Consider the following 15,781-nt stretch of genomic DNA (forward strand, 5'->3'; position numbering starts at 1 on the left):
ACCTCCTCTACTCTGTTGGCTTCATATAGATGCCCATACTATTTTCACCAAATGCAATCAAAGTGCTAGTGTAGGTAACAATGAGAGTAATGAGGACAGTTGTATATATATATATTTTTTTTTAATATTTCTATGGAGATTTGCATATACATGAAAAAAAAGGAAACAAAAGCCAATTATTTTGAGATAGGGTGACTACCCAAGGAAACTCGACTACCTTTTAAGATCTCCATCACTGATGACAGAAAGTTATTCAGCAGTGTCTGGCTACTGTAGAATAAGCAGGAATGACAAGATGGTCTATAGTAGCACAGTATCTGATCTTCAACATGTGTGACATGGAAGGTAAGAAAAATACTGAAACTTGGGAAGTTGTAACATACACATAATTTTTCTTCCAGAACTTAACACTTGTACTGCGAGATGAAACCTTCTCTATTTCCGGGGAAAATCCTTTAGTGCGATACAATGTGAAAAAGAATGCTCTCCACCTGATGTTTGATATTGTTATCCCAGGAAAATACAACATGACCCTTATCTGGAATAAGCACATGAACTTCTTCATCAAGATCTCCAGGGAAACACAGGTACTGCAGAATAACTTCCTCGGTAAATTATCCTTCAGTTCAGATTGAACTGCCAGTTTGATGACGGTTGTCTTGACTCTCTACGATGACAAATGTTTTTCAGAGATGCTACTAACAATTCATTTTCTATTCATCATTATCTCCAAAAGAACAGAGGTTTTTACTAAAGGCTGACTTTATGTCATTACCCTTCTGCATGACAGGAACTTTTTGATCTAAGAGCTTGTATTTTATGCAACAACTGCATGCTTTGGTTGAATTTGATCTCTAAATGATGACAAATTACACTTTAGAGGGGCATCCACTGATGAACAGGACCTCGTGCACAAGGTGCTAAGAACGTATGAGAGAGTATTTGTAGATCACAGTCACCACTGAAGCACAGGAAAAAATGTCAGTAATTGAGAGGGAAGGCAACTTACAATGTTTTCATTTCATGCAGGAAACTATCTGTGGTTTGTGTGGGAACTATAATGGCAATATGAAAGATGATTTTGAAACCCGAAGCAAGTATGTGGCATCAAACGAGTTGGAATTTGTGAATTCTTGGAAAGAGAATCCTCTCTGTGGGGATGTATACTTTGTAGTGGACCCATGCAGCAAGAACCCTTACCGTAAAGCTTGGGCAGAAAAGACATGTTCCATCATCAACAGTCAAGTCTTTTCTGCCTGTCACAATAAGGTAAGAATACCTTACAGCCTCCTTTTACGTACTTGTAGAAAGCAATGAGGTCTCCCCTCAGCCTCCTTTTCTTCAGACTAAACAACCCCAGTTCCCTCAGCTGCTCCTTTTAAGTCATCTATTGTGACTTGTGTCACAAGGTTCATCAGAACCAGGCCTTCTGAAGAAAAATCTCCATTTTCAGGAAGTGACCACAAGTGACAAGCGCGGGTAACGCTGCAGTGGTCATGCATATCCATGAAAGGCAGGATTTTGTGTTGTTTTTGTTGTTTATTGTTTTTTTTTTTTCAAGCTGATTATACATAATATGTTTCATATGAATGTAGACATCTCGAAAAAGCTCATCAGCTTCTACTGTTTGTCTGCAGATGCCTATGTTCTTGCTAAAAAGAGTTGTTTGAAGAGGGGTTGCATTGACAAGTGGTCAGAGGAAATACTAGTTATTCTCACTTTAATTGAACATCTGCTCTTCACTTTACCCAGCGTGAACAAGGATCCAGGAAAAAACTTCTTAAAAAATAGGCATTAATGAATCCTAGAAAATTCATGACTTAATTTTCCAATGCAGGTGAATCGTATGCCTTATTATGAGGCCTGTGTTCGAGACTCATGTGGTTGTGACATTGGAGGGGATTGTGAATGCATGTGTGATGCCATTGCGGTATACGCGATGGCTTGCTTAGATAAAGGTATCTGCATTGACTGGAGGACCCCTGAGTTTTGCCGTAAGTTTCTTTAAGCTCTCTTTAATCAGTTTAAGAGACAATTATTGTTATTGTGAGTATATTAATATGGTAACAAAGGAAATTGCTTACATATGCACCTCATGGGTTGTGTTTTCTGCATGGGCCAATAGTTGATTTCAGTCACATGAATTTTGAACTCTGTACTTTTCATTTGTGCTAAATTAACCAAAATATTATGTGTGTTTTTACCATGGAATAATGGGAAAATAAGTGATCACAGAAGGCAGCATATCTTTTCTGCTTCTACTGTATAGTATATAGTCAGTTTGCAAGTAGATGGAATATGAAACTAAAAAAATGTTTCATTTTAGCTGTGATGAATTCACTATCTGCATGGATGTCAAGGGAATAAAAACAGCTGTGTTGGCTGGAACACTGTAAAACAGGAAAAATATCAGTGTGTCCCAGAACACCATACACGGAGCAAAAGAGAGGATGAGTGTCATAAATCAATGATAAACTTGTCATCTTTGATGGTTTCTTTCACGCATTCGCTATATTACACATTAAAAATTGTGGAAATGTCTGCATAGTCCGTTCACAGAAAAAGGAGCTGACTCACATCGCTAAAGTATAAGTTTCATTTTACATCAGATAGTGATAATTCCAGTGACAAATTTTTTGACTCAAGCTGTTGATTAATTTTGTCCTCCGTTAAGTACTTTGAAAATATGTCATTAATTTACAAAATTCTGACTTTTCTCCTGTTTTTTGCCCTTTTTAGCTGTCTATTGTGAGTATTACAATTCTCATAAAAACTCAGGAAGTGGAGGTGCTTTATCCTATGCCTACAACAATGACAACTGCACCTGGCATTACAGGCCCTGTAATTGTCCAAACCAAAACTACAAATATGTCAACATTGAAGGTAATTGAATCTATGCTATTTCAAACCACAAAGCAGTAAGATAATTATTTTCAGTCATGACACATTTAGATAGTCGTGCTCTAATGGGTGTTATCTTTAAAGCAGTTTTTCTGATCTTTACCTTACTATTACTGTTTTAAATGCATAATCAGTGTAATTACCTGTACTGTACCTAATTTTGTATTGAGCTCAGGTTATCTTGAAGAGAAATCCTCTGAATTGCACCAAATTAAGAGAATTTGCTCTATTTATGTAAAAAAATAATGTATTATGTATTATGAGTATTATTTCTATTAGGCAAATAGATATAGTTGGAGTAAGAAAAAAATACTACATACGCAGATCCTTCTGAGGATTATGTTGGGGGTGGTTGCCTAAATATGTGAAATTGCAATCAATACAATTTCTTCATGACAGAAATGTAAGACATTAGATTATACATAATATAGACTAAATGCAGTTCTCTGAGGAAGGTAAAACAAATTTCCCTTTTCTTCAGGCTGTTACAACTGCTCTCATGACGAATATTTTGACTATGAGAAGGAAAAATGCATGCCATGTGGTAAGTAGGGACCTACATACTCATTGTCTTTTCTACAGTAACTAAAACCTTCGTGTGTTCTCAAAGAAGGTATTTTTCCTAGTACCTCTCAATTAACAATGAGTGTTCATCCTAGTACAACTCTTCTTCAAAAGAATCTTATTACTGTACTGCTAATATGTAAAACTTTGGTTCATAAATAAAGTAATGAAAATATCTAATTAAAATATGGATTAGGGTAAGGAATGCTACAATAGAGAAGCTAGAAGACCCTGATTGATTTTAATCAGGAAGGTGAAAAATTCTATTCATTGTAAGTGTGAGTACTTATCAAAATACGGGTATTCCTGAGAGTTCATTGATGTTCTAATCTATGTGAGGTAAAGATAAAAGTATAGGTCCCAGATACATTCAATGCCTTTCTTAAACAAAGAGAACATGTAGAAAGGAATCAGACCTAGCTAGTGGACTTCACATAGCAATTCTCTTTAAGTTGTTTTTTTTGTTTATTTGTTTAATTATTTTAACTTAAGATTTATTACCATATGGTGTGCTACTCTGAAAACTTGTCTTACTAAATAATGTTGTGGATAGACTCCAGCTGCACAGTTTAGATTTCTATGCAGATTTTAAAAATGACCTCAAGGACATTTTTTTTTTTTCATTTTACAGAATTATAGCCTGTGAAACTGGAATCTCAGCTAGTGATCTCAGTTACACATTTAAAAAAAAAAAAAGCACATTTTCAGAGAGTGCCCTTATCCATAAGAGACGTAAGAAAGGCAGCAAAAATATGCTTGTGTATTATTATTGTGAGGTGTATTAACTTTTTCATCATTGTTAAAGCCCTTTCATATGAAGCTCACCACTGAAATAAGTAGTAGCAAACATTTTCAGGATGATCTCACTGATTAACATAATCCTTGGAAAAGTATTTTTCTCCCAATCTGAAACTAGCCTTACTTGGAATATTTTTAATGTGTTTTCACTCGCAAATTTAACCTGTTCTACCTTCATCCAACAGGGTATGAAAGCATCAGTACTACACCTGAGACTTCACCTTTAACAGGTTAGTTAAGCAGTTGGCTAAAACAAGTACTTACACATTGATGTACATTGTTATAGATGTTTCTGAGATAACTAGTATCTGTTTTTGCTTGATATGATGACATCACCAGTTACACGTGCTTAAGATGCAATAATGAAAAACTACTCACTATTGTAATTATCACAATTTTTTTCCCAGAATCATTTCTTAGAATTCTTAAATTGGGAAAGGAAATTATTGAGAGAACAGTGTTTCTTGAGTACACTTAGGCAATTCCAGATATCAGCAGTGAAATATCTCTCTGAGTGAAAAAGGATTCCTGTTTCGTTTCTAATACACAAAAATCACACCAAAAAATCACCACAATTTTTAATGGTGACTGGCCTTATAACACTTGGTCAGTTTAAGACGGTCTTCATGGAAACTCATGTATACCAAACCCCACGAAAGATCCACGAAAGAAATCTGTATATACTGATCTTTAATTTGTTAGAAATTCAATTAGTTTCCATGAAGATGAAAGGTATTGGGAAAAAGTTACACTGATGGCTGTCTGAATAAGCTTCTGCAAAAATTCCTGTTCAATGTATATACTGCAAATAATCACAAAGGAATAGATAGAAAGCTTTTCTCAGATATTTCATTTAAAATTAAGGTAGTAGCTATTAATAATTGTTACTATAAGTAGGTTTTTGTTTTTTTTTTTTTACTTAAAAAACAATTTATATAGGCATTTTTGTAATAGAGTATTAAGAGTTATTTATTATCTTCTGATTTTGATTGTTCTCGTAGTAACAACAATGCAGCCTAACATAACAAGAAGCTCTGCTGCAGTCACATCACCCGCAACTATCCTACCAACATCACCTGCTATTACCTCTTCTGCATCTACTGTATCAACTGAGACCACAAATCCAACAATAACCTCAAAAATCACCATTCCAAGAACTTCATCAGCAACACCTCTTGTCACAATAAAGTCAACAACTGGTAGGTTGTTACCGTTACTGTCTAAAATAAATTACACCAAACCCATTCTATACATAGTTTAGACATCACTCTACTAAGAAGCTGCTAGGTATTGCAAGCTGTCTCAACATCCAAGCATAAGGCTGCAAATTATGAGGTAGGCAAAGCAGGCTTTGAGAAAGGAGTTTGCAAACCAGAAATGTTCAGAAGCATAGATGGAAAGTGCCTGGAAAGAGAAAGGATATAGACAATAGTTAAAAATGCAACCAAAATAACTTAGGCGTGACTCATCTGAGAAGCACATTAGAAGTTCTATAAGTGGTGAGCCACCTCAACTCCAGTTGGATTTATTAGCTTAGTTTCAGCCCCTATTCTAGAGTTAGTTCAGTTATGGGGAGACTCATAATAGGACGCAACTTCCCACAGACATGCAGTTCAACTAAAAATCCATCCTGGACCCAGGCTATCAGAGAAAGTGGAAATAAAAGAGGTACCACAGGAGTTAAAACAAAACTTCAAGGGCTGCCATTGTGCCAGGTGACTTGAGCACTGGGACAAGTGAAGTCCTATGATATGATGTTATCTGATTTTGTAATACAAATTGTGGGGAGCTGAAATTGTGGCCAATTCAGAACATAAGATTAGCCAATGAAATTGTCATTAGCTAAGTCATACAGACTTTAGCAAATAAGTGACATCAAAGCTAACTTCTTAGAAAAATTATATGAAAAATAATTAGCACAGGAAAAACACACAAAATGAGATCAAATATCTGAGATGAGAAAACAAATACAAGTGGAAAATATATGGCAAGATTATGAGAATACAAATACAAACAATTATACGTAAAGCATTGAAAAGAGCAAGGGCAAAATTTGGGTCTCTGGAATATGGGTTTAAGTAAATTGATTCCTCATGTTATATTCTTTACTTTTACTCCAAAAGAACATACAACATCGGTTTTTACTACGCCAAGTATGACCACAACTGTCACTACACCCTCCATAACTATCTCAACAAAAAGGACCACGTCCACTAAGCCAATATCTACACCTACTGCCTCATTAACCACTGCTTCAACAGAGACGGAAAAAGCAAGGGTCACCACACCACTCTTCGAGACCCCTACCAAAAAGGAAATGACAACCACCTCTGTACCTTCTCATACTACATCTCAGATTGCAACTTCCAGCCAGCCTGAACTAACAACAGTAGGTAAATACTGTGTTTTGATATCTGTCATGTGAAGCCATCACTCACAAAACATGTCAATGGATTCCTTGTAATAAAAACAGACATTCTTACTAGATGTCTTTAACATGGCAAATAGGAAAGGGCATGGGTGACTGAAGAAGTGTGACAAAAATAGGTATTACGGTGTCCCACAATGGAACAAGCATCAGACATCCAAATAAGATCTTAAACGTAACATTTCTCTTTGAGACCATATTCTACCAATTCCTCCAAATGAAGGCAAAATCACTCTGTGCTTCAAAGTGAGTTTTGAAAAACTCACAGATGATGGAATGTGTGTTCCCCCATGCCATTGTAACAAGTTCTCCAAAAATCATAAGTCCTATCTATCACAAAGGTACTTACTTTGGGATGCCAGGTACTCGGTATGTCAATAAGCACAGCCTCCTCTGATGCTGTATTCTGACACCAGAAGCTGGGACAGTGTGCAGGGAGAAGTCAGTAGTGGTGGGAGGGCAGGCGCACGCTCTCTCCCAATCCACACATCTCCCATCCTTACTGTTGGGGTGCATACATCCAGGTCTTCTTGTGCCAACAATTACAGCCTAGTCTGAGGAAGCATCACAACCCACTTTAACTAGGCACCTTCTCAGACATCAACCATTACTAAATGTCCACTTGTCCTTACTTCACAGAGAGTGAGGGAACTGAAGCAACCACTCTACACCACCGAGTCTCAGTAGGTGAGTAAGAAGGACCTGAGAGCTGCCATTGGCCTACAACTCTGTTTCGCTTACCCAGCTTTCCCATGGGATGCCCATGCCCAGCCTGGAATGCCTTCAAGGGAGACACACACATCTGGAAAGGCTCTTCATCTTCCCTCATGAGGTCCAGGAAGAGGCAGAGGGTGCTGAATTGGCCCAGTTCTTGCCCTGTATTCCTAGGGAGAAGCAGAAAGGGGAGAGTGAGGGTAGGAGCCACTGTGCCATTCCTACCTCTTGCCCAACAGGAGAGATCTGTGACTTTCTTGTCCCAGTGTCAGCCCATGGTTTCTGTCACGGAACTGCCCACTTCTGTCACCTTCCCCTCTTGCTCCACCACCCTCAATCGACTTGTGCTTTCCTCCCAGTGGCTGTCACCCACAAAAGGCCAACTGTGCCACACACTGTGCCACAACTCATCACGCGGAAGACCACACCTGTGACATTGGCCAGCAGTACCTCCCAGACCTCTGTTTCCAGAGAAGCCAGCCCTGCCAGCAGTCCAGAAGTCCCACTGACAAAGATGTCTCCAAGCCCCAGCTCTTTACCTGTCACCTCAGCCTCATCTGTTTCTTCCTCCTCATCTGCCCTGCCCTCAACACGGCTGAGACCATCACATCCCGGTAAGTCCCCTCGTGCTCTTCCTGCTGCTGCTGCCTGCTCCTTTCAGCTCCCACCCTTCTATTCTAAGTGGCATGTTCTGCACAGGTTTCATTTTTAGTATTCATTTTCTATTCCTACTGCCCTCGCCATGGGACTCCTGGAACTCAGGCACGTCCTGGGACTGGCAGTCACATTGGTCCTAACTACATCCTCCTCCCCTGCTGCTTCAGGGGTTTGGCTCTAGGGCACAGGACTTTATCAGGGTACAGACCTCTGTCAGTTCCTGCCCTACAACTAGCAATTGGAGACTAGTTAACACACAATTCCTCCCCTGACAGTGGTGCCCTGAGAATGTGCAGGGGGGCGAGAGAGAAGGCAGTGGAGAGTGGAAGCTTACAACTCCGGGACAATTTGGGGTGAGAGACAGAAAACACTGATGCTCTCCACCCAAAGGAAGCCCAGGCCTAGACACACCCATGACAAAGATGGGACAATAAATACCAACTCCTTACTCCACACATAAAGACAGATGTTGACCCTGGGTGCAAAAATATCACCAGTGGAGGGTGGGCAAGAAGGTGCACGCTCAAACTCCAGGGTATACTTCTCCCACTTAGACCTATGGGGCTACAAATGGCCAGGTCTTCCTGGTGTCAAACAGGATACCTTCTTTGAGGAGATGCCACGACATGCTTTGCCTAGGATCCTTTCCAAGACTCAACCATTGTTTTCTCTCATCCCTTTCTTTGTAGCAAGGGAGCCAACCAGAGCTAAGACTCCAACTAGTAAAGTAGTAACAGGTGAGTGCTCTGGTCAGGAGAGAGCAAAGAGTCACACATGGTGTATGCCCGTCCCATCGGTAGCATCAACTCTCCCAGGAAAACTTCCCAGCATGTTGTAAAACAGACACATGATAGACTACCTGTAAACACGTGGAAAAATGAAAGTAGAGATACCTCTTCCCTTCTAAAGAATTTAAGGAAAGAGCAGACAGACAAACTGATGGAGGGCATCCTTACAAAATCTTTACTAGCTGGCAATGCTGGGGGGAAGCAGGAAGGGATGGGAAATGCTGGGCATCATAGATCTCTTTGTTATACTCTATAGAAAAAAGAGTCCCTGGGGTGCGGTATTGCACGTGTTATCCCTACCCGCAGGAGGAGATGTTTACCTTAGAACTGCCCATTTCACTTGCCTTCAACTCTTCCTCTAAAACTACCAACCGACCTGTGCTTTCCCCCTGACAGCCTCCAAAACAACACTGCCACCTGTGAGCACGGAGAAGACCACCCCGGCCACGTCTGCCAGCAGCACCTCCAAGACGTCCGTGCCCAGCGAGGCCAGCCCCGCCAGCAGCCCAGCAGTGCCACTGCCAAGGACGCCGCCTGCCCCCAGCAGCCCTCTCAGCACCAGGCTGCCATCTGCCGCCCCTTCCACAGCCTCCTCCCCGTCGCCCCCAAGCTCCCGGCCAAAGCCCACGCCTACGACCCTGAGGCCCAAGCCCTCTCCCCCGAGGACCAGTGCTCCCACAGAGTCGCCTGCGTCCTCCGCACCCTCCACAGCCAGAACCAGCCCGCTGCCCTCAGCTGCGTCCTCCCCCTTCTCAACTGTGTCCTCAACAGCACCGAGCTCCTCGCACCCAGGTAAGGCTCCCTCCTGCCCTTCCCCCTGCTCTGCCTGCCCTTCCCAGTTCTCACCTTTCTTTGTACAGGGAAATCCAAACCCCTTGACAGCCACCCTCTGTGCGTGCTGCTTTTGGCATTGTCGCCCTGCGACCTGTGTCGTCTTTCAAAGTTCTTTAGCCCAACTTTCGTTGCTCAGCCTGATGTCAAATGGTGTGGAACAGTCCCTAGGTGAGTTTGGGCCCCCCTGTGCTGGCTGTGTCCCCTCCCAGCTCCTTGTGCACCCCCTGACTCCTCACTGGCAGGGCAGCATCAGAAGCAGAGAAGTCCTTGACTCTGTGTGAGCACTGCTCAGCAACACCTCAACCATCAATGTTTTCTCAACATTGTGGACATCTGAAATTGAAAACACATCACCATAGATGATACTGTGATGAAAACAGAGTGTATCACAGCTGAAAACCATGAGAAAGACCTTCTCTGTTTCTCTGTCTGTTCCCCAGCAAGTGGGCTCAGGGTGGGCAAAAGGTATGGAGGGGACAGAGCTGGCAGAGCTTACAGCAAGAGCCCAGCGAGGCATTCCTTACCGTACAACAAAACGCTCAGCAAGAAGGTGATGGCTGCAGGTTTCAGAACGAGCCATTCCTCAGAGCCTGGGTGTGCTGGTGGGAGGTGGGGAGTGATTGCCTTCGCTTCACTTGTGTGTCTCTTTTTCTTGTTTTTCCTTCAGTTCTCCTACTGTCCCTGTGTTGACGCTTGAATTCTTCCTCTCTTTTGCCTTTCCAGTTGATGGTCCCTTTCTACCTGAAGGGGGGCGAACGAGAGTGTGAGTAGGGCTTAGCAGGCTCTTGGGATGAAATCCTGATAGTGTGGCGTTGTGGTTTAACCCGGCCGGCAGCTAAGCACCACGCAGCCGTTCACTCACCCTCCCCTCCGTCTCGGGGATGGGGGAGAGAGTCAGAAACAAATGAAACCTGTGGGATGAGATAAAGAAATTTTATTAGGACAGAAAAGAAAGGAAAAGTAATAACAGTGATAATAGTACTACTACTAGTACCGTGTACAAAGCAAGTGATGCAAAATGCAATTGCTCACTACCCGCAGACCGATGCCCAGCCTATCCCCGAGCAGCCGGTTCCCCCACACCGGCCAGCCCCCCACATAATTGTTCAGCATGACATCAGGTGGGATGGAAGACCCCTTTGGCCAGCTGGGGTCAGCTGGCCTGGGTCCGTCCCCTCCCAGCTCCTGCTGCACGCCCAGCCTGCCCGCTGGCAGGACGGTGAGAGAAACTGAAAAGTCCTTGGCTTGGTGTAAGCGCTGCTCTGCAACAATTAGAACACTGGTATGTTATCAACATTATTCCCATCCTAAATCCCAAACACAGCACCATACCAGCTACCAGGAAAATTAACTCTTTCCTAGCCAAAACTAGGACATATGGCTGTCATTTTGGCTCCTCTTCCAGAGAGAAGCAGAGGGTGCCGAGCTGCTGGAGGGCAGCCTTGGGGCGCTGTCCTTGTGCCACCCTTGTGGGGAGAAGCAGGATGGGGAGGGGAAGGGCAGCAGCCCCTGGCCTATCCCTCCCTCTTGCCCAGCGAGACTCGGGGCTGCACGCTCCTACCTTCCTTGCCTTTGGGTCCGTCCTGGGGCACCTGCCCAGGGAACAGCGCTCCTGCTCTGCCTGCCCCTCCTGCCCTGCCACCCTCAGTCCCCCTGTGCTTTCCTCCCGCCAGCCTCCACCCCCGAAAAGACAACGGTGCCACACATCGTGCCGCCCGTGAGCACGGAGAAGACCACCCCGGCCACGTCTGCCAGCAGCACCTCCAAGACGTCCGTGCCCAGCGAGGCCAGCCCCGCCAGCAGCCCAGCAGTGCCACTGCCAAGGACGCCGCCTGCCCCCAGCAGCCCTCTCAGCACCAGGCTGCCATCTGCCGCCCCTTCCACAGCCTCCTCCCCGTCGCCCCCAAGCTCCCGGCCAAAGCCCACGCCTACGACCCTGAGGCCCAAGCCCTCTCCCCCGAGGACCAGTGCTCCCACAGAGTCGCCTGCGTCCTCCGCACCCTCCACAGCCAAAACCAGCCCGCTGCCCTCGGCTGCGTCCTCCCCCTTCTCAACTGTGTCCTCAGCAGCGCCGAGCTCCTCGCACCCAGGTAAGGCTCCCTCCTGCCATTCCCTTTTCCCCTCCCGCCCTTCCCAGTTCTCACTTTCATTACTACGATAAAATCCAAACCCCTTGACAGCCACCCACTGTTCCCACTGCTTTTGGCATTGTCTCCCTGTGACCTGTTTTCCATTTTCCAAGATCTTTATCCTAACTTTTGTTGCTGAGCCTGATGTCAAATGGTGTGGAACAGCCCCTGGGTGAGTTTGGGCCCCCTGTGCTGGCTGTGTCCCCTCCCAGCTCCTTGTGCACCCCCAGGCTCCTCACGGGCAGGGCAGCATCAGAATCACAGAATCATTAAGGTTGGAAGAGACCTCCAAATCGTCTGATCCAACCGTCCCGCTACCACCAACGTCACCCACCAAACCATGTCCCCAAGCACCACGTCCAACCTCTCCTTGAACAACCCCAGGGACGGTGACTCCACCTCCTCCCTGGGCAACCCGTTCCAATGCCTGACTGATCTTTCTGAGAAGAAATGGCTCCTCATTTCCAGCCTGAACCTCCCCTGGCGCAACTTGAGGCCTTTCCCTCTAGTCCTGTCACTGGTTATGTGCAAGAAGAGGCCGACCCCCAGCTCCCCACAGCTTCCTGTCAGGCAGTTGCAGAGAGCAATGAGGTCTCCCCTGAGCCTCCTCTTCCCCAGACTAAACAACCCCAGTGCCCTCAGCCGCTCCTCACAGGACTTGTGTTCCAGGCCCTTCACCAGCTTCACAGCCCTGCTCTGGACACGCTCCAGGGCCTCGATGTCCTTGTAGTGAGGGGCCCAAAGCTGAAGACAGCACTCGGGGTGCAGCCTCACCAGAGCTGAGTACAGGGGGACGATCACCTCCCTGGTCCTGCTGGCTGCACTAGTCCTGACACAAGGCAGGATGCCACTGGTCTTCTTGGCCACCTGGGCACACTGCTGGCTCGTGTTCAGGCGAGCATCAACCAGCACCCCGAGATCCTTTCCCCCTGCAAAGCTTTGCAGCCACTCTGCCCCAAGCCTGTAGCACTGCATGGGATTGGTGTGGCCAAAGTGCAGGACCCGGCACTTGGCCTTGTTCAGCCTCATCTCCCATTGGCCTCTGCCCATTGACCCATCCTGTCCAGGTCCCTCTGCAGGGCCTTCCTACCCTCCGGCAGATCGACACTGCCCCCCAACTTGGTGTCATCTGCAAACCTACTGAGGGTGCACTCAATTCCCTCATCCAAGTCATCAATAAAGATATTAAAGAGGCTTGCAGCAGGCAGATGATATCCCATACCATTGTCTTGGACCCCAAGAGAAACACAATGAGATGCTGCCCTTCCATGGAGACTCAGAGGGTGCTGAGCTGCTGGAGGGCAGCCCTGGGGCACTGTCACCCTCTGCCACCCTCAGTCCCCCTGTGCTTTCCTCCCGCCAGCCTCCACCCCCAAGAAGACAACGGTGCCACACATCGTGCCGCCCGTGAGCACGGAGAAGACCACCCCGGCCACGTCTGCCAGCAGCACCTCCAAGACATCCGTGCCCAGCGAGGCCAGCCCCGCCAGCAGCCCAGCAGTGCCACTGCCAAGGACGCCGCCTGCCCCCAGCAGCCCTCTCAGCACCAGGCTGCCATCTGCCGCCACTTCCACAGCCTCCTCCCCGTCGCCCCCAAGCTCCCGGCCAAAGCCCACGCCTACGACCCTGAGGCCCAAGCCCTCTCCCCCGAGGACCAGTGCTCCCACAGAGTCGCCTGCGTCCTCCGCACCCTCCACAGCCAAAACCAGCCCGCTGCCCTCGGCTGCGTCCTCCCCCTTCTCAACTGTGTCCTCAACAGCACCGAGCTCCTCACACCCAGGTAAGGCTCCCTCCTGCCCCTTCCTCTTCTCTGCTTGCCATTTATTGCAAAGACAAATGCCACTATTCTTTATATCCCTCTTTACTCCCCCTTCATCTCAACATTTATCGCTCACCCTGACGTCAAATGGTTTGGAACAGCCCCTGGGTGAATTTGGGCCCCCTGTGCTGGCTGCGTCCCCTCCCAGCTCCTTGTGCACCCCCAGGCTCCTCGCTGGCAGGGCAGCATCAGAAGCAGAGGAGTCCTTGACTCTGTGTGAGCACTGCTCAGCAGCAGCTGAAATGTCAGTATTTTCTCAACATTGTGGACATCTGAAATTGGAAACACATCACCATAGATGATAATATGATGAAAATGGAGTGTATCACAGCTGAAAACCATGAGAAAGACCTTCTCTGTTTCTCTGTCTGTTCCCCAGCAAGTGGGCTCGGGGTGGACGTGAAGTAGGGAGGGGACAGAGCTGGCAGAGCTTACAGCAAGAGCCCAGCGAGGCATTCCTTACCGTACAACAAAATGCTCAGCAAGACGATGAGGGTTGCAGGTTGCAGAATGAGCCATTCCTCAGAGCCTGGGTGGTCCTGGGTGTGCTGGTGGGAGGTGGGGAGGGATGGCCTTTGCTTCACTTGGGGCTTGGTTTCTTTTTCTTATTTTTCCTTCCTTGTACCGTCTTCTTGTACCGTCTTGTTCTTGTACCGTCTTGTGTTTTGACGCTTGAGTTTTTCCTCTCTTTTGCCTTTCCACTTGTTGGCTCTTTTCCGTATGAAGTGGGAATGAGAGAGAATGAGTGGGGCTTAGCAGACATTTAGGATCAAATCATGAGAGTATGACCTTCATTTTAGCTCCTCTTCCAGGCAGTACCAGAGGGTGCTGAGCTGCTGGAGGGCAGCCCTGGGGCGCTGTCACGCTCTGCCACCCTCAGTCGCCCTGCGCTTTCTTCCCGCCAGCCTCCACCCCCAAGAAGACAACGGTGCCACACGTCGTGCCGCCCGTGAGCACGGAGAAGACCACCCCGGCCACGTCTGCCAGCAGCACCTCCAAGACGTCCATGCCCAGCGAGGCCAGCCCCGCCAGCAGCCCAGCAGTGCCACTGCCAAGGACGCCGCCTGCCCCCAGCAGCCCTCTCAGCACCAGGCTGCCATCTGCCGCCCCTTCCACAGCCTCCTCCCCGTCGCCCCCAAGCTCCCGGCCAAAGCCCACGCCTACGACCCTGAGGCCCAAGCCCTCTCCCCCGAGGACCAGTGCTCCCACAGAGTCGCCTGCGTCCTCCGCACCCTCCACAGCCAGAACCAGCCCGCTGCCCTCGGCTGCGTCCTCCCCCTTCTCAACTGTGTCCTCAGCAGCACCGAGCTCCTCACACCCAGGTAAGGCTCCCTCCTTTCTTCCCTCTGCTCCACGTGCCCTTTACTGGGAAGACAAATGCCATCATTCTTTCTATCCCTCTTTCCTCTGTTTACCCCAACATTTATCGCTCACCCTGATGTCAAATGGTGTGGAACAGCCCCTGAGTGCGTTTGGGCTAGCTGTATTCCCTGGCATGCCAGAGAAAAGGGCACCAGGGGGATACCCCCTAGAGGGTGGTGGAGCCTCTGCCCTGTGGCTGTCAGTCAGAGGTAGGGGTCTAAAAAGACAAAGAGGGTTAGAAGCAAGTCCCAGTTCAGCGTCATGGGCAACCCCTTTCTCTATCCACCTCGCTTCTCCAGGTGCCCCTCCATAATAGATTTGGAGGATCTTGAAGGATAGGTAGGCAAGGATGTGGTGGGTGGCCCGCCTATGAGGTCACATAGGAAGAGGCAGTCGACACCATGCCTCATGACTGCTTCCGAAAGGAAGAGAGAAGGGTAATTGTAGTAGGAGATTCCCTTCTGAGAGGAACAGAGGGCCCGATATGCAGAGTTGACCCTCATTGAAGGGAAGTCTGCAGTCTACCTGGAGCTCAGATCAGGGATATCACCAGGACGCTCCCCAGCCTGGTGTGCTCAGCACGCTACTACCCGCTACTGATCTTCCAGATGGGTGGGGAGGAAGCTGCATCCTGTAGTCTGAGGGGAATGAAGAAAGACTTCAAGGCCTTGGGATGGTTGGTGAAAGAGTCTGGGGCACAAGTCATTTTCTCTTCCCTCCTTCCATTCTGGGCTGATGACATGGGATGGAATAGAAGGATCCAGTCCATAAATGATTGGCTATGTGA

General features: G+C 47.1%; 1 protein-coding gene across 1 annotated transcript in view; it reads left to right on the forward strand.

The window, feature by feature from the left end:
* MUC6 (mucin 6, oligomeric mucus/gel-forming) overlaps positions 1-15,781 on the forward strand; it is an 82,113-nt gene that overhangs the window by 42,767 nt on the left and 23,565 nt on the right. The window contains exons 26-40 of the mRNA XM_080593831.1: positions 402-587; positions 1,030-1,269; positions 1,838-1,994; positions 2,740-2,883; positions 3,383-3,445; positions 4,449-4,493; positions 5,265-5,462; positions 6,387-6,656; positions 7,331-7,378; positions 7,765-8,019; positions 8,752-8,799; positions 9,247-9,642; positions 11,358-11,774; positions 13,177-13,593; positions 14,538-14,954. Of these exons, the coding sequence (XP_080449957.1) occupies positions 402-587; positions 1,030-1,269; positions 1,838-1,994; positions 2,740-2,883; positions 3,383-3,445; positions 4,449-4,493; positions 5,265-5,462; positions 6,387-6,656; positions 7,331-7,378; positions 7,765-8,019; positions 8,752-8,799; positions 9,247-9,642; positions 11,358-11,774; positions 13,177-13,593; positions 14,538-14,954 (3,301 nt within the window). The remainder of the gene's footprint in view (positions 1-401; positions 588-1,029; positions 1,270-1,837; positions 1,995-2,739; positions 2,884-3,382; positions 3,446-4,448; positions 4,494-5,264; positions 5,463-6,386; positions 6,657-7,330; positions 7,379-7,764; positions 8,020-8,751; positions 8,800-9,246; positions 9,643-11,357; positions 11,775-13,176; positions 13,594-14,537; positions 14,955-15,781) is intronic.

Source organism: Anser brachyrhynchus (assembly GCF_964034855.1).
Source record: "Anser brachyrhynchus genome assembly, chromosome: 5".
Classification (NCBI taxonomy): domain Eukaryota; kingdom Metazoa; phylum Chordata; class Aves; order Anseriformes; family Anatidae; genus Anser; species Anser brachyrhynchus.